The 19,848-nt window shown below is 48.5% G+C and overlaps 1 protein-coding gene across 4 annotated transcripts in view; it reads left to right on the top strand.

The window, feature by feature from the left end:
* PAX5 (paired box 5) overlaps positions 1–19,848 on the top strand; it is a 182,793-nt gene that overhangs the window by 55,929 nt on the left and 107,016 nt on the right. For all 4 annotated transcript variants that reach the window (XM_025281736.3, XM_006063498.4, XM_044940045.2 and 1 more), the window contains exon 6: positions 11,332–11,507. In XM_025281736.3, coding sequence (XP_025137521.1) covers positions 11,332–11,507 — 176 coding nt within the window. The remainder of the gene's footprint in view (positions 1–11,331; positions 11,508–19,848) is intronic.

The following is a 19,848-nucleotide window of genomic DNA, read 5'->3' as shown; positions in this document are numbered from 1 at the left end:
TTAATTAAAAAATACTTTATTGCTAAAAATGCTAACTACCATCTAAGTCTTCAGTGCCTCGTAATCTTTTTGCTGGTAGAGGGTTTGAACTATTGTGAGAATTACCAAAATGTGACACGGGACACGAAGTGAGCAAATGCTGCTGGGAAAAAAAGGCACTGATAGACTCGTTTGCTGCAGGGTTGCCACAAACCTTCAATTTATTAAAAAAAAAAAAGCAATTATCTGCAAAACACAATAAAGCAATGCTTAATAAAACAAAGTATGCCGGAGTAATCCTAGAAATAGCTTGTGTTTATTGAGCACTTATTCTGTGCCAGGAGCTATGCTAAGCATTTTACATATATCCTTATTCAATTCTTTCATCAATTCCATGTACCATTATGTATTATCCCATTTTATGTATGAGAAAATGAGGATTAGAGATTAAAGTTTCTCAAGTATCACAGGCTTTTAAGAGATGGAGTGAGGATTTGAACCTACCCAGTGGGCTGTGCCACATCCATCACAGTGGCCAGCTTCATTTTAAGATCTTTAAAAGGTGTGCAAGTGCCCTGCCATGTGACCTTGTTGTGACCTTGTGAAAGTTACTTGTTATCTCTGCCAGTTTCCTCAGCAGTCAAGTGGAGATTCCAAGAAGATGGATCTCACAAAGTGGATTGTAAAGGGGTGAAATCCAGGATAACAGTGGTAGCCCATGCAACTTGCTGAGGAGAGTTAGAAGATAGTGTGATTAGTTTAGTCTTTGTGCTTCCGAGAGGAGGTGGCTTTTAGACGAGCCTGTGGTGGGCTGGGGTGAAGGGTGAGTTGGCAGAAGGAACAGTGAACGGGGGGACATGGACTCTTGGGGAATGCCTGCTTGGATGGTGTTGGGGAAGATCCTGACTGGAGGGGCAGATCGTGGAGGCTAGGAGGGCTGGGCTTTGTCCTGTGGCAGCCTTGGAAAGGTTTTCCTGGTGAAAATGATGCAGACAGCAGCTAATGTTGTTTGGACACTAATTTCATGTTAGTGTGTCACTGAGATTATTTCATTTATTCCTTATAAACCCCAGAGATGGTCCTGCTTACCACTGTTCTGTTTACCCTGTCCTGCTTACGGGTTTACAGATGAAGAAACAGAGGGTTTAGTCTTAGTTGACCCAAGGAGGGAAGTGGAGAGAGCACTGGATCTGCAGACAAGCGACTGAAGTACAAATCCCAGCTGAGTGACCTCAGCTACTCAATCTCTCTGAGCCTCAGTTTTCTCATCTGTAAAATGGGGTAAGAATATGCACCTCCCCCCACACCCAGATGCTCTGAGGGTCAATGAAATTTAAAGATGTGAAGATAACTTGTCTGGGAGGCTGGCATGGAGCAGTGTTCCATCCAGTGTGAGACCAGGGATTAAAGAGCCTACACCCCCATCACCTCTATCTTCAGATGTCTTCTCTTCCCTTCATCTTTGCTAGGGATACATATTGTTCTCTAAGTGTATGCAGGGTCTTTTGCTGATGTAGCCCCAGAACAAATACACTGTCCACCCTCACCTCCCCTTTGTAACCCATGGTCTTGTCTAGCGCCTCCTGAGGATAAATTCTGGAGCCATACTACCCCCAGCAAGCTTCTCTTGCGTCTGAAACAATTTCTTAAAGCTGCAGATTAGCATGGTCTGAAATGGGTTGGTTTCTGCTTTATGGATTGCTCTAAGAATTAGCTACAACAGGGAATTCCCTGTTGGTGCAGGGCTTAGGACTCAGCGCTTTCACTGCTGGGGCCTGGGTTTGATCGCTGGTCAGGGAGTTAGGATTCTGCAAGCCATGTGGTGTGGTCAAAAAAAAAAAAAAAAAAGAATTAACGATGAGCTATGACAGCTCTGAGCTATCTCCCCATCTGGTGAAAACCACCCCAAACTCCCTGGACTCACTTGACTCAAGCTGGAAATGCCCCAGGTCGCACCAGTTCGGTGTTCCCGACTGTGCTGGCTCCAGACTCCTGTGGCACATGACACACTAAGCCCTGGCTCTGTCTCCATCTTCACTGAGGGAGGCAGGGCTGTGAGCATGGTGGGTACCAGAGTCCAGAAGCTGCAGACTGGCTAGATGTCACCCTCCTCGGAGCACTGCCAGCCGGACTGGGAGAGGACCTAAGAGCCTGGGGTAAGGGAAGGGCCCATTGTAGTGCCCAGAAGCATTAACAGTGGGATCTGGGAGTTATTTTCACAATTTCAAAAAAATGTAGCTCAGTGGGAAAACAAAGATTTCTCCTGTCTCTGACTTCCTCCTAGAAGCCCTCCCCCACCCACATGTCCATCTCTAAACCAAATATTAGCAGAGAGAAAATCCCTTGGGTACATTTGGCCATCATTTAGGGGTAGAATGAATATTGGGTTGTAGATTACTCCTTTACAAAGACTGCACAAACAACCAAAATGGAAAACACAACCAAAATGTAAAAATAGATGAATGCTCATTTAATACTATTTAGTAGACAAAATCTACACGGATTTTAAAGAAGAAAGTGGTTAGAAATGACTAACAGCCTCCTTAGTTTATTGGTGGGGCACCTAGGGCCAAGAGAGGGAGAGGAACTTGTCTAGGCCCACCCAGCAAGTAAGGGTAGAGTCAGGGCTAGAACCCACGTGTGCTGGCTCCCAGCCCTTTTCTCACTGGGCCCTTCCACTGCCCTGCCATGCTGAGGATAAAGGAGGCTGTTTCAGAGCTCTGACTTGGGCTGGGCTCTTCAGGGAAATGGTGCTCAGAGAAAGGCCAGAGACTGACTCAGTAGCTCCAGCCTCCTTTCCTGGGCTCCTGGGCTTCTGGCTGGGGCTGTATCCCAAAGGCCAGGATGCCAGAGGAATTAGGGAGATTTCTGTTTGTTTTTTATTTTATTTCTTTTCTCCCAGGGAGCATCTGTGGACATAAAGTATATGATGATTTTTAAAGAAACAAACCAGGACCCTCCAAGAAAAAATGCAAAACCCCTGAATCTGCTGTGCTCTAAAGAAAACGCAATGGGTTTATGATCTTTTAAGACACACAAGAGACAGCTTTCTCTTGACAGATGGGAATCTGAGGCTCTTTTGCTTCCTCCCTCTTTGCGTGACCAGACCCGATTGTGTAAAGCTTTTAGCTTCAAAGCCGGGTTGTGAATAACATTGGTTTAACCTGAAATTTAAAGCCAGCATTTCTTTGCTCCCCGAGACAGAGCTTCCTGCCCCTTGCTCCCCTGAAGCTAGCTTCCAGAATGTTAATTCGACGAGCCATGGTTGACTAAGCCCAGCACTGGGTCTATTACATATTATTTGATTTGGAATAGAAAAAAAGATTTAAAGATACCATGCCCCCTGTATACCTTTGTACTTTTGTCCATGTCTATCCATATATTTAAGCATACCATTCACATTGCAAATTCAGCTTTTCCTCCCCAGAATAAAATGGGTCTGAGTGCTTCTGGAGCCTGTCTTCAAGATCGCATTCTCCAGTGAAGTCAGACAGCATCTTTGTGGACGGGAAACACTACAGAAGTGTCCATTGGAGGCCTGAAGATTCAGACCAGTCCTTGTGGAGGGGGTGGTTTTTCTGGTGTTCACTATTGTAGCTGTCTCTGTGCATATAGTCTGTTTGGCTCATGCTCACCCACTGTCTGTGGTACCCAGAGATAAGTCAGCCATGTCCCTGGCCTCTGAGAACCATGAGTCTTTTTGTCAGAGTATTTGTCATGGTTGACACTTTCACCTTTATCGGTCTGATTATTTTTCAGTTAACGTTTGCCTCTTCCACTGGGCATAACTCCACAAGGACAGGGCTGGGCCAGCTTTTGCTTATCACTGTTTGCCCTGCATTAGCCCAGCGCCTGCTCCCTTAGGTTGATTGAGGCAAGAATGAACAAATGAATGAATGAATGAGGTCAGATGGAATGTGACATTTGCAGACCAGATCTGCGGAGTAAAGGTAGTATTACTAATTTGTTCATTTATTCTGCAAATATTCTCTTTGGAGAAGACAGAGATAAATTAACTGTGGTGTTTCTCCCCAAGGTAGCTAATAGTGCTGTCAGAGTGAAGAGCCTAGGGGCTTGATTTCTAAGACAAGGGAGAAAGTGGTGAGATGGAGAAGTGACTAGGGCATGAAGGAAGACATGCTGGAGGAGGTGGCATGGGTGCGCATGGTTAGTGTTTATCCTGGCAAATGGGCACATGCCGTGAGGAGTGATCTACCTTCAGCATGGGCTCAGTGGATCACCTGTGGCTGACAGGCTGACTCTACATATCACCTCCAAATGAGTACAAATGCAAAATCCATCTTGCCAGCTCCTAGTCTTTCCAAGGAGGATGGATGGAGGTTCGTGACATTGTATAGGAGACAGTGATCAAGACCATCCCCAAGAAAAAGAAATGCAAAAAGGCAAAATGGTTGTCTGAGGAGCCCTTACAAATAGCTGAGAAAAGAAGAGAAGCGAAAGGCAAAGGAGAAAAGGAAAAATATACTCATTTGAATGCAGATGATTCTAATCCAAAGAATAGCAAGGAGAGATAAGGAGGCCTTCTTCAGTGGTCAGTGCAAAGAAATGAGGAAAACAATAGAATGGGAAAATCTATAGAGATCTCTTCAAGAAAATTAGAGATACCAAGGGAACATTTCATGCAAAGATGGGCTCAATAAAGGACAGAAATGGTATGGACCTAACAGAAGCAGAAGATATTAAGAAGAGGTGGCAAGAATACACAGAAGAACTATACAAAAATGATCTTCATGACCTAGATAACCACGATGGTGTGATCACTCACCTAGAGCCAGACATCCTGGAATGTGAAGTCAACTGGACTTTAGGAAGCATCACTACCTTCAAAGCTAGTGGCGGTGATGGAATTCCAGTTGAGCTATTTCAAATCCTGAAAGATGATGCTGTGAAAGTGCTGCACTCAATATGCCAGCAATCTGGAAAACTCAGCAGTGGCACAGGACTGGAAAAAGTCACTTTTTATTCCAATCCCAAAGAAAGGCAATGCCAAAGAATGGTGAAACTACCGCATGATTGAACTCATCTCACACGCTAGCAAAGTAACACTCAAAGTTCTCCAAGCCAGGCTTCAACAGTATGTCAACTGTGAACTTCCAGATGTTCAAGCTGGATTTAGAAAAGGCAGGGGAACATTGCCAACGTCTGCTGGATCATTGAAAAAGCAAGAGAGTTCCAGAAAAACATCTATCTGCTTTATTGATTACACCAAAGCCTTTGACTGTGTGAATCACCACAAACTGTGGAATATTCTTCAAGAGATGGGAATACCAGACCACCTGACCTGCCTCCTGAGAAATCTGTATGCAGGTCAAGAAACAACAGTTAGAACTGGACATGGAACAACAGACTGGTTCCAAATTGGGAAAGGAGTAGGTCATGGCTGTATATTGTCATCCTGCTTATTTAACTAATATGCAGAGTACATCATACAAAATGCTGGGCTGGATGAAGCACAAGCGGGAATCAAGATTGTCGGGAGAAATATCAATAACCTCAGATATGCAGATGACACCACCCTTATGGCAGAAAGTGAAGAAGAACTAAAGAGCCTTTTGATGAAAGTGAAAGAGGAGAGTGAAAAAGTTGGCTTATAGCTCAACATTCAGAAAACTAAGATCATGGCATCCAGTCCCATCATTTCATGGCAAATAGATGGAGAAACAGTGGAAACAGTGACAGATTTTATTTTCTTGGGCTCCAAAATCACTGCATATGGTGACTGCAGTTATGAAATTAAAAGACACTTGCTCCTTGGAAGAAAAGCTATGACCAACCTAGACAATGTATTAAAAAGCAGAGACATTACTTTGCCGACAAAAGTCCATCTAGTCAAAGCTGTAGTTTTTCCAGTAGTCATGTATGGATGTGAGAGTTGGACTATAAAGAAAGCTGAGCACTGAAGAATTGATGCTTTTGAACTGTGGTGTTGGAGATGATTCTTGAGAGTGCCTTGGACTGCAAGGAGATCAAACCAGTCCATCCTAAAGGAAATCAGTCCTGAATATTCATTGGAAGGACTGATGCTGAAGCTGAAGCTCCAATACTTTGGCCATCTGATTTGAAGAATGACTCATTCAGTTCTGAGTGGAAAAGACCTTGATGCTGGGGAAGATTGAAGGCAAGAGGAGAAGGGATCGACAGAGGATGAGATGATTGGGTGGCATCACCGACTCGTTGGACATGAGTTTGAGCAAGCTCCTGAAGTTGGTGATGGACAGGGAAGCCTGGTGTGCTGCAGTCCATGGGGTTGCAAAGAGTTGGACATGACTGAGTGACTGAACTGAACTGAGTCTTTCCAAACTTTGGGAGCAGGGGTTAGAAAGCACAGCCTGAACTAAAGGAACTAGCAATTCAGGCTCTGGGACTGAGAAATGTGAAGGGCGATTATTTCCCCAGCTCCTTTCTGTGGCTCCCCACCCCACTCCTCCTCTAGTGAGGCTCTGATTACTTCTGTGGCTTCTGTGGCCTCTGTGACCCAACCCCCGCCTCCCTGTCCAGAGTCTCCTGGGGTCTCTTCACCCCAACTCCCTCTGTCCCCTTCATCTCCACCTCTGTCTATTATACCCTCCCTTGCCCCTTTGCTCTTGCTGACATTTTGTCCTCTGCTTCCACTTCAAGCATGACTCCGTTTGGGAGGCTCTTACCTGGTGCAGAGTAAACTCTATATCAGTATCTGTTAAATGAATGAATAAATGATTGTATGTTTAGGAGGGCCCCAGGCCTTCTTAAGGAAATAATAGACTTTTGGCATCTGTGCAAAGTGGCAGGTAGACTTTGCCTCCCTCCCACCTGACATGCCCCACCTCGTGGCAGGAGTAGCCAGGAGAGAGAAAGCAGAGGCTCTTACCTGGTGCAGAGTAAACTCTATATCAGTATCTGTTAAATGAATGAATAAATGATTGTATGTTTAGGAGGGCCCCAGGCCTTCTTAAGGAAATAATAGACTTTTGGCATCTGTGCAAAGTGGCAGGTAGACTTTGCCTCCCTCCCACCTGACATGCCCCACCTCGTGGCAGGAGTAGCCAGGAGAGAGAAAGCAGAGGCAGTGCTGGGGTGAATGACTGGACAGGTGGCTCTTCCCAGCTCACAGTCTATGTCTGGGTCACCAGGACAGTCTGCACACTCTCCCAGGCTCAGCCCACGGTGCTGTGGCTGACTTTCAGAAGGCCAGAGCAGGACGTGGTGAGCCTCCTTTCTGGAAGACTTGGTGAGGCTGCCTGTGCTACAGAATTAGTGGTGTCCTGGGCTCTGGGCCTCCGAGGACCCTGAGTGTGTGCACTTGATTTGGCATGTGTCCTGAGCCTTAACTCTGTGCCAGGCCCTCCTTGGTGACCACACAGTGACCTTGCCCACAGGAGCCCTCAGCTGAGCCACCCTCTCTGAGCTTCCTCAGTGGAGACAAAGCTCTGGCTTTCCAGAGCTCTGAGCTGTGCACAGAGCCCCAGCCTGTGAAGCCCTTGGGAGAGGACAGGAGGGCAGCCTGGCTGCCAGGGAGTGACTTCCTCCAGAGGCCGAGGTGGGGGCATGCCTGGTGGGGCAGCCCAGTTGGGAGGGAAAAGGTGGACTCAGCAGGGTGAGGCCTTGGCAGGAGTGGCCAGGAGCTGGCAGACAGGAAGGAGCCTTTATTAGGAGTCTGGAGCCTGGCAGGGAGGACAGGGGCTAGTGAGTTTATGAGGAATTGGTGGGCAGGGAGACGTCTCCTAAAGGTGGACGTGGTTACTCTGATGGGAAGAGACTCCTCAGTGGGAGCACTGGGGAACTCAGGCCAAGGTCATGCTTTGGCAAGAGTGCCTGGGGTCAGGATGACTCGCCCGAGCAATAGCTGAGGAGAAGCCAGCTGAGCCTTCTTCCCCTGTGTGTGTGTGTGTGTGTACACCTGTGCACACGAGGGCCACTTGATGAATGCCAGCCAATGGAAAACACTGCTGGGCAGACACATCTGAGCCACGAGCTCCCACACACTGCTAGTCTTGGTGCCCTTGTGGGATAATCCCCTAGGGTTAGGCCATGCTGGAAGAGGGGACTCTGAGGATGATGTCCCGTGGGCAGGAGCAAGGACCTGTCTCATGGAAGGCCAGTGTCACAGGCTTCTGGAGGAGGGCCTCAGGCTCCAGACTGGAAGACATGAGTCAGAGATCCCGCTAAGGAGCCCTCATGTTGGTGTGTCTGGTCTTTCAGTCTGTAGCCCAGCTTAGGTATCCTCTTGGGCCAGAAATGATCTGGGATCCATTTTCTCAGGGGTGTACTGAGCCACCTCTGAAGAGCCTTCCAGTAGAGGTTGCTGGGGCGCTCTGAGCTCTCTGCCTACACAGGGAATTCTAAAAGGCCAGCACTCATGTCAACACCCAAAGCTAGTGTCTGTTAAAATGTCAGAGCCTGTATTGTAATTGCCCCCAGATAAGACATCTGGGGGAACACTAACTTCGGGCAGTATCTCAGGGACACAGTATCCCACTGCTTCAAGCTCCTTGGTTTGGCTTCCTTCTTCACATGGGTGGGGCTTTGACATGATGAATGAAGTTTAGGGCAGCAGCGGGCTGGTGGGGCAGGGGTGGAAGGGGGATTGGGGAGCCTTCTGTAAGGGCACCTGCCAGGGAGAGATCTGACACACGCTGATTCCCCCTAGGGCTTCCCAATGGCCTAAGCAGAGGCCTCTCCTCTGGGCTTGGCTACCAGCAGTGTTTCTGGGTGGCCCTGAATGAGCAACTTGGTTCCAGAGGGCCTTGGGGAATGATGGCCCTGGAGGCCATTCCTCACCGAAATTTTTCATCCACCTTATTTTCTCTTGTTTTGAATGGTTCAGACCCAAAGCTCACAAAATATATTTCAACCCATTTAATTTTTAATTGATAGTTTGTAACATTTTCTTTGAAATGTAGGCATCATCACAGATCCCAGGGACTGTGATAGTGTGAAGAGCTAACAATACAGAACCCATAGATAATTTAATCCTGTACTTTCTTTGTAATTTACATTTCTGAATAGGCAATACATTTAAAGTTCTATAACAAAGCAAACAAAACAATCATGCTATGAAAAGTCTCCTTCCCCTTTGCCTCCATTTGTTTAGTTTCTACCTCCCTAAATGGGTACCACTCTAAATATTTCTCATGTTGCCTTCCGTATGGCTCCGTATGAGAAACACACACATACACATACACATCAGTTCAGTTCAGTTCAGTCACTCAGTTGTGTCCTACTCTTTGCGACCCCATTGACTGCAGCACGTTAGGCCTCCCTGACCATCACCAACTCTCAGAGCTTGCTCAAACTCATGTCCATCAAGTCAGTGATACCATCCAACCATCTCATCCTCTGTCGTCCCCTTCTTCTCCTGCCTTCTATCTTTCTCAGCATCAGGGTCTTTTCCAGTGAGTCAGTTCTTCACATTAGGTGGCCAAAGTATTGGAGCTTTAGCTTCAGCATCAGTCCTTCCAATAATTATTCAGGACTGATTTCCTTTAGGACAGACTGGTTTGAACTCCTTGCAGTCCAAGGGACCCTCAAGAGTCTTCTCCAACACCACAGTTCAAAAGTATCAATTCTTCGGCACTCAGCTTCCTTTATAGTCCAACTCTCACATCCATATGTGACTACTGGAAAAACCATAGCTTTGACTAGACAGACCTTTGTTGGGAAAGTAATGTCTCTGCTTTTAAATATGCTGTCTAGGTTGGTCATAACTTTTCTTCCAAGGAACAAGCATCTTTTAATTTCATGGCTGCAGTCACCATCTGCAGTGATTTTGGAGCCCAAGAAAATAACGTCTGTCACTGTTTCCATTGTTTCTCCATCTATTTGCCATGAAGTGATGGAACCAGATGCCATGATCTTAGTTTTCTGAATGTTGGATTTTAAGCCAGCTTTTTCACTCTCCTCTTTCACTTTCCTCAAGAGGCTTTTTAGCACTTCACTTTCTGCCATAAGGGTGGTGTCACCTGCATATCCGAGGTTATTGATATTTCTCCCGACAATCTTGATTCCAGTTTGTGCTTCATGCAGCTCGGCATTTCACATGATGTATTCTGCATATAAGTTAAAGTTAAATATATAAATATATATATATATATATACACACACACACACAGACAGTCATATATATACACACACACACATATACATACAATGCATGTAAAGTCTTATTTTCTTCCTTTTTTACACAAAAGATTCTGTGCTGTCCTGAATCTTATTTATTTATTTTTCATTTAATGATGTATCTTGAAAATCTTTCTGTATCACTTCACAGAGGAAGTCCTCTTTCCTTTTTGCTACTGCACAGAATTCTACTGTGTGAGCATACTATGACTTATTTAACCAGTTCCTAAAACAAATTCTTGGGTTGTTTCCCGTCTTTTGCTACTAGGACTTTGTATATGTATCTCTTCCTATATGTGTAAGTCTAACTGTAAAATAAATTCCCAGAGGTGCAATTGCTCTATCAAAGAGAACTTGCATTTGTGATCTTGATTTTGTTGTTCAGTCACTGAGTTGTGTCTGACTCTTTGCGACCTGATGGACTGCAGCATGCCAGGCTTCCCTGTCCTTCACCATCTCCTGGAGTTTGCTCAAATTCCTGTCCATTGAGTTGGTGATGCTATCTAACCATAAGCTATGAGCCATGCTGTGCTAGGCTCAGGATGGGTCAGGATGGGTCATAGTGGAGTGTTCTGACAAAATGTGGACCACTGGAGGAGGGAATGGCAAAGCACTCCAGTATTCCTGTCATGAGAGCCCCACGTGATCTTGATAGATTTTATCAAATTGTCCACCATGGGTGTGTGACGAGTAGACTCCCATCAGAACTGTGTGAGAGCATGTGTTTCCCTACGGCCTTCCTAACACTGTGTTTTATTGGCTGGTCACATGATATGATGCCAAATGTCCCAGGTAAGAGCCCCCGCTCTGGGACAAAACTGATCCAAGGGAACCTTCAGTGCAAGAGAGGCAGTGGTGCCTGGTGATTAAGCCTCTGAGTCAACCTGAGTTCCAATCCTCAGGCAAATCAGTTTACTTTTTTAGGTCTCAATTTTCTCATCTGCAAAATTGGGGAAATAATACCATCTGCATTGGTTTCATTGTGAGGATTAACTGCAATGATGCATGCTTCACACAGGGCCTGGCGTGTGGCTGTGGGAAGCTGGCTGTGGCCTAACCAGTCGGGTGACCTTGGCAAAGAACCCCTCCCCATCTGAGCTCCTGTGTCCTCTCTCATCAGGGAAGGAGGTGGGCTTGTGTGTCTCCCAGACCCTCTTCCCAATCCAGGGTCTGGCCTGTCTTGCCCAGCAGCTTGTGGGACTCACACTCACCCCTCCTCTCTCATACTCATCAAAGGTATTCAGGAGTCTCCTGTGCCGAACGGCCACTCACTGCCAGGCAGAGATTTCCTCCGGAAGCAGATGCGGGGAGACCTGTTCACGCAACAGCAGCTGGAGGTGCTGGACCGCGTGTTTGAGAGGCAGCACTACTCGGACATCTTCACCACCGCGGAGCCCATCAAGCCCGAGCAGGTATGACCCCGACTCGCTGCCTCCGCCACCCGCCACCCGCATGCAGGCCTGGGTGACACACTCAAAAGGCATCTGGTGGGGTGTGGGTGAGAGTGCCAGGTTTTACTCAGAGCCATACCTGGCCAGTGGCGGCCTCCCAGGAGGTCTAGAGGACGCATCTGGGGCTCTTTCGATTGCTGGCCCTGGTGCCTGGTCTCTTGGGCCCAGCGGGGGGTGTTCTGTGTCTGGTTGCTCTGCCATTGCTGAGTGGTGCTGTGCTTACCCAGGGCTCTTCACACAGGGTGGTGTAATGATCTCCTGAGCCACTTGAGGTGGTCTTGGGTCATTATCCTGTCAGTCAGGATGCAGGTGGAAATACGTAAGCACCAGGCCATAAACCGGGTGATGATGGCACCGGCACGTCCCCCACTGTCAGCCCTCTTGTCACGTTGCCCTGTCATGCTTTTAGAATTGAATCCAAGAGTCTGGAGATGAAGAAGTGTTTCACTGGACAGACTCACAGCTGCATCATTTGCAAGAGAGGGAAGAAAGCAGGATGATCCCTTGCTAGCATCCCCCTGCTCTAACCTGGGCTGAGAAGCAGTCACTGCCTGTGGCTGCAGAGAAGGGAGGGACCAGAAAGGCTCTGCCCAGGGAGAGGCTCTTAGGACCTGGATAAGGTTTCCCCTGAGTACCAGATTTGATTCAGGCAACTGTTTTCTGGTGCCCCGTATGTGACAAGCCCTGGGCTGGAGACCTCACAGGCACAGGTGGCTCAGACTTGACTCCTGCATGCTGAGAGCTCCCATCCACTGGGTGAGATGCAGCGACCTGAGAGCAGTGACTTCCCCAGCACTTGCTGGCTGGTCCTGGTGGTGAAGACTAACCTGCTGAGCTTCCTCTGCAGGCTAATGAGAGGATGGCTTCTGCAGTTTTCCCAAAGAGTCGCCCAAAACAGTGTAGGCTGCAGGACAGGCTGCCATGGAGAGAGGAGGTGCCGGAGGGGACCTTGGATGGGGAGGAGTGAGCAAGGCCCCAGGGACCACCATCCTGTGACAGTCTGGCTGTCTTTGTGTGGTTCCTAGGAGGGCACTCACAGACCATCTAGCTACTTTGTTTTCAGATGGGGAAACTGGGGCCTAGTGAGACAAAGAGGCTTGGCCTAAGGTCACCCAACAAGTCTGGGCTTCCCTGGTGGTTCAGATGGTAAAGAATCTGCCTGCAATTGCAGGAGACCTGAGTTCAATCCCAGGGTGGAGAAGTTTCCCTGGAGGAGAGAATGAATACCCACTCCAGTATTCTTGCCAGGAGAATTCCGTGGACAGAGGAGCCTGGCCATGGGGTCGCAAAGAGTCAGACATGACTGAGCGACTTTCATTCACTCACTCACTCACCCAACAAGTTATGTATTCACTTAACAAACACTGATGAGTGTTTATTATATGCAAGGCACAGAGCCAGTCACTAGGTACATGAGTGAATAAGACAGGCTTGGACCTGCCCTCAGGGAGACTGCAGATGTGTGGAAGAATCACAATAAAGAAGGATTACTCAGAGGGTCACGGATGACAGATGTGCTAGGCACTGAGGAGGAGACGTCTGAGGTTCTCTAAAGGCAGAAAGCAGGTGCTGATCCAGCCTGGAGGCCACAGTGGCTTCCGCTGAGCCCTGAAGGGACCTGTTTGGGAGAACTGACTGGCAGAGGGAATAAGAGTATAAAGATCCTTAGGCCAGAGGAAGTGTGGCAGGAGTGAGGAAGGAAAGAAAGTGTGGCTGGGCTTCAGGGAGGGGCTGGGGGAGGGTAGGAGAGGCTGGGTAGCCGGGCCTGGTCTCATAGACGATGCGCAGCGTTTCTGTCTTTCTCCTGCAGTTGAGTGACACCTCCTCCAGGAATCACATGGTCACAGGTGCAGGTCAGAGCTAGTCTCACACACTCTAGGCCCTGGGCTCTAGGGAGAAATGTCTGTTTCCATCACAGGCAACCTGTCCCACTGCTCAGAGCCCTTCAGAGAGATGGCCGAAGCCGCATTCCATCTGACCCCATAAGGAGAAAGCAAAGGGACTCAGCTTGGAACCTTCCTTGGAGGAAGCCCACATTTCTCTCCAGAATCTGGGAGAAAAGTTATCTTGTAACCTTTGACAATATTACGAAATTTTAGAGCCAGTAGGGCTCTAAAAAGAAGCAAGCTATCAATCTCCTCATTTCTTAGAGGCCCACAGAAAGGATAGGGTTTGTCTGACCTCTGCACAAAATCTCTAGCATTTCTACTAAGCTCTTACTTACTTAATTCAGACATTAGGTGTCAGGGATCATGTTTCCCTCTGTGTTTCATGGGATTCTCATGGAAACACAGAATCTAATCCTAGTTCATTCAGCTTGGAATGCCCTAGAAGCCCAGGCAGACTATAGGGCTTCATGCTTTGGAGGAGTCCACCCATGTATCCATTTACTCACTTGCTCAGATGATCATTTGCTCATTTATCCAGCATATATCTTACATGGTAGCTGTGACCCTGGCATAGTGCTGGGCACCCAGAGGCAGGAGGGTGGGATGAATCAGACATCAGCTCAGCCCCCAGCCTCACAGGGGCAATGTGATGTGGATTCAGAACCTGCAAGGCGAGGGAGAAAGTTCTGTGGACCCTGATGAACGGAGACGTTGCCTCCGCACGGGGCACAGGGAGGAAGGATGTTATGGAGGAAGTGACACCGGGGGACAGGTCAATAGGGCTGTGTGGAGATGCGCCTTGAAGGAGGAACCCTGTTCCTAGCAGTCTGGCCTTCCAGTGTCCTTCAGAATGGCACGGACACACTGCGGGCCTGACTCTGATTGTGTGGGCTCTGAGGCAGGGCCTGCCTGCGGGATAATGACTAACTCAGTGCTTTCTGGTTAATCTGCTTCACCTTCCCGTAATGGGCCGTAATGAGGAGAGATAGGAGGTGAGACCACGGGGCTACGGGTATGCACACAGGCACTGGACTATGAATGACGTACCCTCGCTCTGCACTCCCAGTCACTCTGGATAAATGTTGGCCGAGCAAGGGGCCACAGGCAGGGAAGGGACGCACGTCAAGGGTACAGGTTTCTCATACCTGCTGGCAGCCTGGCCTCGTGAGCCCCAGCGATCAGGAGGGGGCCCAGAGCTCTGGCCACCAAGACTGGCCCCTCTTCCAAATGTGAGCTGATCTGGTCTCCAGGGTCTAGTGGCAGCTCCCAGGGGAAGATGAACATTTACTGGCCTTGGAGCTGGGAGTGTCTGACTCGAGTCCAGCCTCTGTCCAGCTGGGCAAGTCACTTTTACTCCAGACCTCAGTTTCTGTATCTGGGACAGTAGAGAGTGTGATTTTGACATCAACCTAGCACAGCCCAGCAGTAGTGGCAGTGATCTTCCCTGTCTATGCGTGAGCCTCTACAGTTTCCAAAGATCTTTCACATCCATCCTCTCATCCGACTCTCCATGTAAATGCCCGCTACACAGGCTGGGCAAGATTTGTGAGCCCATTTTACAGACTGGAACATTTGTTTTCAGACCGTTCACCCCATTTTCAGGCTTCTGGGATTTGTCGAGGCTGCAGAGCTGGACTCTGACCTCAAGATCTTTTGTCTACCTTGGACAAGACAGATATATGGGCCTCCGTATCCCCAAACAGTTCTAGGAGCCAGTTTTCTGATTGGCTGGTTTTCAGAACTGGCCTTTTGCTGCCCGAGTCCACTGGTCATTCTTAGAACCCTCAGAGTCTTGCCAGAGGCTTGGGTAGTCAAATCCTCCTTAATCTCCCTGCCTCCAACTGCCATGGGAAGAGCATACTTCTTCAGGGCCAGGCTGGGGTCCTGCCTGTCACTTCCACAAGCTCAGAGCCCACCCTCACCTGGCTGCTCTTCCTGCCAAGATCTGTCCTGGGTGGAAGCATCCATGCCTCTTCCTTTTATACAGGAACTTAGTAAAACCTTGTCCCTGGGTAGAATGGGTTAATGTATACACACTCCTAGGACAATGAAACACTTCCTTTTCAAAATGGTTATTGAAAAAGCAATTCTGTTTTTCCTTCATGTGGAGTGAGTAAAAATCACCTTGGAGGAGAAGAGAAAAAAAAAAAGAAACGCGGGCGGGTGGTATGTGCGTGTGTGTGTGTGTTTTGAACAGTGGAATGTGTTTCAGTAAAACTCACATTGACGCTGTCATGGGTGCCATGCTGCTGGCGGGAGCTGGTCCCTCCTCCGGCCACGGCAGGAAGGCCACCCCCCGAGCACAGCCTGCCGTATTTACTCTCGGCAGACTATTAACCAACACTAGGCTATTAATCTGGCTTTTGAGCCTTCACTAAAGCCCATAAAAGCTCACAGTTGTCAAATGGAGTTCATTTTAATTTCCTTTCAATCACAGTAAATTATTCAGGTGATAAATCAGCTGGAGCAGCCTCCTGGCTGTAATAGAAACCCTAATTCCTGGCTAATTATCCAGCCCATTGCTGCCAACAGATCAATACGGGCACAAAATGGAACGGGCCCAGGGCCCTCCCTCCCATTGGGCCAGAGACAGGAAGACAGCTGGGGAAGGGGGACGTGCTGCTGACCTCCCAGGAAGTTCAAAGGTCGCAGGGGGTTAAACTGGGAGAAGTCCTGTCCCTTGCTAACAGAGAAGCCACCAGGAATGCCTCCTGCTCCCATCAGCTGCTTTGGCCTCTGCTCAGTGGCATTTCTCCAGGCTGGTGGGCCTGGGGCTGAGTGTTGCCTGCTTTTATGGGCATCCTCTTCCTGAGAAGGGGTTGGTTTTGTGTTTCTGAGCAGGAGTGAGCTGGGTCATCAGCTGGGTCATCTCCCTAAGTCAGGAAAAGAGCTGGGGACGGTGAGGAAATGATGAGGTGGCAGACATGTTTTCTTTCTTCAGGGAATTCTGGGAGGAGAGCAGGTAGGGAGAGAAGCGGGGACAGGAGACAGGTGTGCCAGGCTTAGAATGGGGAAAGGCTTCCTGGAGGAGGTGTCTTTCATGCTGTGCCTTGAGGGATGGGCAGAATGCAGCTCTGTGGAGAAGGTAGAGTAGGTTGAAGAGGGCGTTCTAGGCAGAAGGACAGCACGGATGAAGGCGTGGAGGGTGGAAGTACAGCAGGAAACTGCAAGCCAGGCTAAGTGGTTGGAATATGGGCTGAGTGAAAGAAAGTCAGAGACACCAGGGCTGGAGAAGCAGGATGTATACCCCAAAGGGCTGGCAGATGGCAGTGAGGAGGCCTGGCTTTGCTTTGGAGACAGTGGGTCCCAAAGAGCCTGGAGTCTGAGGCTTGGGCTAGTCTGCTCTCCTGCAAGCAAACTTCCGTGGCGCTCCTGAATCTTGCCCTGGTCCTGCTGCGCTGGTGGCTTTCTCTTCCTGAAGCTCATCCTTATATAATAGCGCTTGTGGTTCCCACTGCTCAAAATCTAAATCCCAGCTTTTTATCTTCATCCCGGCCCTTCACCATCCCCATGGCCCTCTGCTGGCCTACACAATGCTCTGTTGGAGCCAGGCCTGACCCCTCACTGCTCCACATGGGTTGGGCTCCTCATATGCGAGGGGGCCATGGACGATGGCTGGTGTGTGTATGTATGCCCAAGTGTGGGAACCCCAGGGATGGCTCTGAGCTTGGAGTGAGGCAGGGACTTCAGTTATTATTCTTTCTTGGTGCTGTTATTCTCCAAACTCCTGCTCAACAGTTTCCCTGGATGGAACATTCTTTCAGTCTGTTTCTAAATCTATGCTGTTCAGGCCCAGCAGGAGTCCTGCCTGCCCTGGAGCCCTTCACTGACCCACTTAGTCCAGGCTCTCTTGCCTCTTGTTTGAGCTCATGAATATACCAGGTTCTAATCATTACTGTTAATAATTGTTGTATTCATTGCTTACCAGGGACCTGGCTCTAGTCTGAGGAGAATTCTCCCAGCCCCATCTCATTACAAAGTCACAAAACTCCTATTATCCCCATTGTGCAGACAGGATGGCTGAGGCTTGGTGAGATCAGTTCAGTGACTTAGCCACAGGGACACAGTAAGTGTGGAGCCAAGTTGGAAGCCAGGTCCAGAGTTCACACTGGTAGCCACTGGATTCCCCACAGTTAAACACAATCAGGCTGCCCATGGCCTCTTCCAGGCAGGCAGTGTCCTAGAGACACAGCCGGGGGGTCCAATCTACTCACCCTGGGAGCTCTGCAGGAATCAGGAAGTGCTGGGGCTGCCTGCGAACCAACATGGTCTCTGGAGGCCTGAGCTGAAGTCTGGGCAGTGACTGTCCCCCTCTGCTCTGAATTAGCTGTGCTCCTCTCACTTTGCACTGCAGGGCTGTGCTCAGGGCCAGGCTCCTCCACTGCAGACAGAATAGAGTTTATTCAGAAGAGGAGGTTGAAAGTCTTTCCTCGAACCAGGATTGAAAAAGACACGTGTACCCCAGTGTTCACTGAAGCACTGTTTACAATAGCTAGGACATGGAAGCAACCTAGATGTCCATCGGCAGACAGACGGATGGATGAGGAAGTTGTGGTACATATACACAATGGAATATTACCCAGATATAAAAAAGAATGCATTTGAGTCAGTTCTAATGAGGTGGATGAAACTGGATCCTGTTTTACAGAGTGAAGTAAGTCAGAAAGAAAAACACCAATATAGTGTATTAACACATATATATGGAATTTAGAAAGATGATAGTGACAACCCTATATGCAAGACAGCAAAAGAGACACAGATGTAAAGAACAGACTTTTGAACTCTGTGGGAGAAGGGAGGGTGGGATGATTTGAGAGAACAGCATTGAAACATGTATATTACTGTATGTAAAATAGATGGCCAGTCCAAGTTTGGTGCATGAAACAGGGCACTCAAAGCCAATGCACTGGAACAACCCAGAGGGATGGGATGGGGAGGGAGGTGGGAGATGGGTTTGGGACAGGGGGACACGTGTACACCCGTGGCTGATTCATGTCAGTGTATGGCAAAAACCACCACAATATTGTCAAGTAATTGACCTCCAATTAAAATAAATAAATTAATTAAAAAAAAGAAAGCCTTTCCTCGAAGGGATGACTGGAGAAATTGGGACTGTTTGGTCTAAAGAAGGGAAGATTTAGGGGTGTGAGTGGGAAAGGAGACAGGCTTAAGAGAACTTTCTAATAGCCCAAGCTTTCTCATAGTGGAGTGGGCCTCCTTGTGAAGTAGTGAGCATCCCATCACTGGAGGCATATAAGGAGAATCGTATATGCTGTATTAGAAGTTTAAGAATCCACCTAGGACTTGATCAGTTAAAAGTCAGGGTCCTTCCAACTGGAGAGAATGATTCTAGCGTAAGAAGAGTGAGATGGTCTGATGGGAAGAGGGGAAGGGACAGGAGAGGCAACAGAAGGAGACCCTTCATGCTGCAGCGTGGCAGGGACACTGAGGGCAGTTCCCTCAGGGTCCTCACTAGGGCAGGCAGAGAGGCCTGAGTCTTGACTCAGAGCCACAAAGGACTGGAGGCTGCAAGGTCTTGGGAGGCCAGTGATGAGCCCAGCTCTTCCAGTGCGTAGAACAGGGCTGGGGTTCCTGGTGAGACACCAGGACCAGGCGTCTAGACACCAGGGGCTGCTGCTGTCCTCACTGCCCGCACGCAGTGCCCAGCATCCTCTGCCCAGAGGTTCAGGGCCAGACCCCGAAGAGGTAGGCAGTGGAGAGGACGATTAAACAGACCTGTGTCCTGCCCACAGGGGCCACCACCTGCAGGGGGGCTGGCAGAGTGTGAGGCATAACTGAAGATAAAGGAATTGCTCACTAAAAAATCCCAACAACCTCTCACACAGCATTCTTGCTCACATCAACTATGAGACAGAGTATATGCAGTATAATCTTCATTTGGCAGATGAACAATTAAGTAACATGCCCCAAATGATGTAGCTGGCAAGAAGCCACATTGTCCAATCTCTGCTTTTTGTGGGTGTAGACTGTCTTCTGGAGTCAACCCCCTGACCTCTGCAAGTGTGGACATCTGAATGCTCGATTGATTTCATTCAGCAAATATTTATGGAGCACCTGTTCTGTGCCAAGTACTGTGCTAAGTGCTGGGGTCACAGCAGCCACAAAGACAGATATGGTCCCCAGAATTTACCAATAGCAATGGAGAAACAGATTTTAACAAAATTATTATGCCAGCAAAAGCAGTGTACCATTACCAATAATTACAGAGCGTGACGAGCATGGAGAACAGACAGATTAGGGTGTGCTGAGAGGAAAGAGTGGGACCTCATTGAGATGGGAGGTCAGGAATATCTGTCTGAGAATGGCACCTTTGAGCTCAAGGTAGGGAAGGGTGGTGGGAATAGTGTCTCAGGCAGAGGGAACAGCCAGCATGAAGGTCTGAGGCTGGGAAG

Source organism: Bubalus bubalis, chromosome 3, assembly GCF_019923935.1.
Source record: "Bubalus bubalis isolate 160015118507 breed Murrah chromosome 3, NDDB_SH_1, whole genome shotgun sequence".
NCBI lineage: Eukaryota > Metazoa > Chordata > Mammalia > Artiodactyla > Bovidae > Bubalus > Bubalus bubalis.
This window is presented reverse-complemented; position numbering and strand designations above follow the sequence as displayed.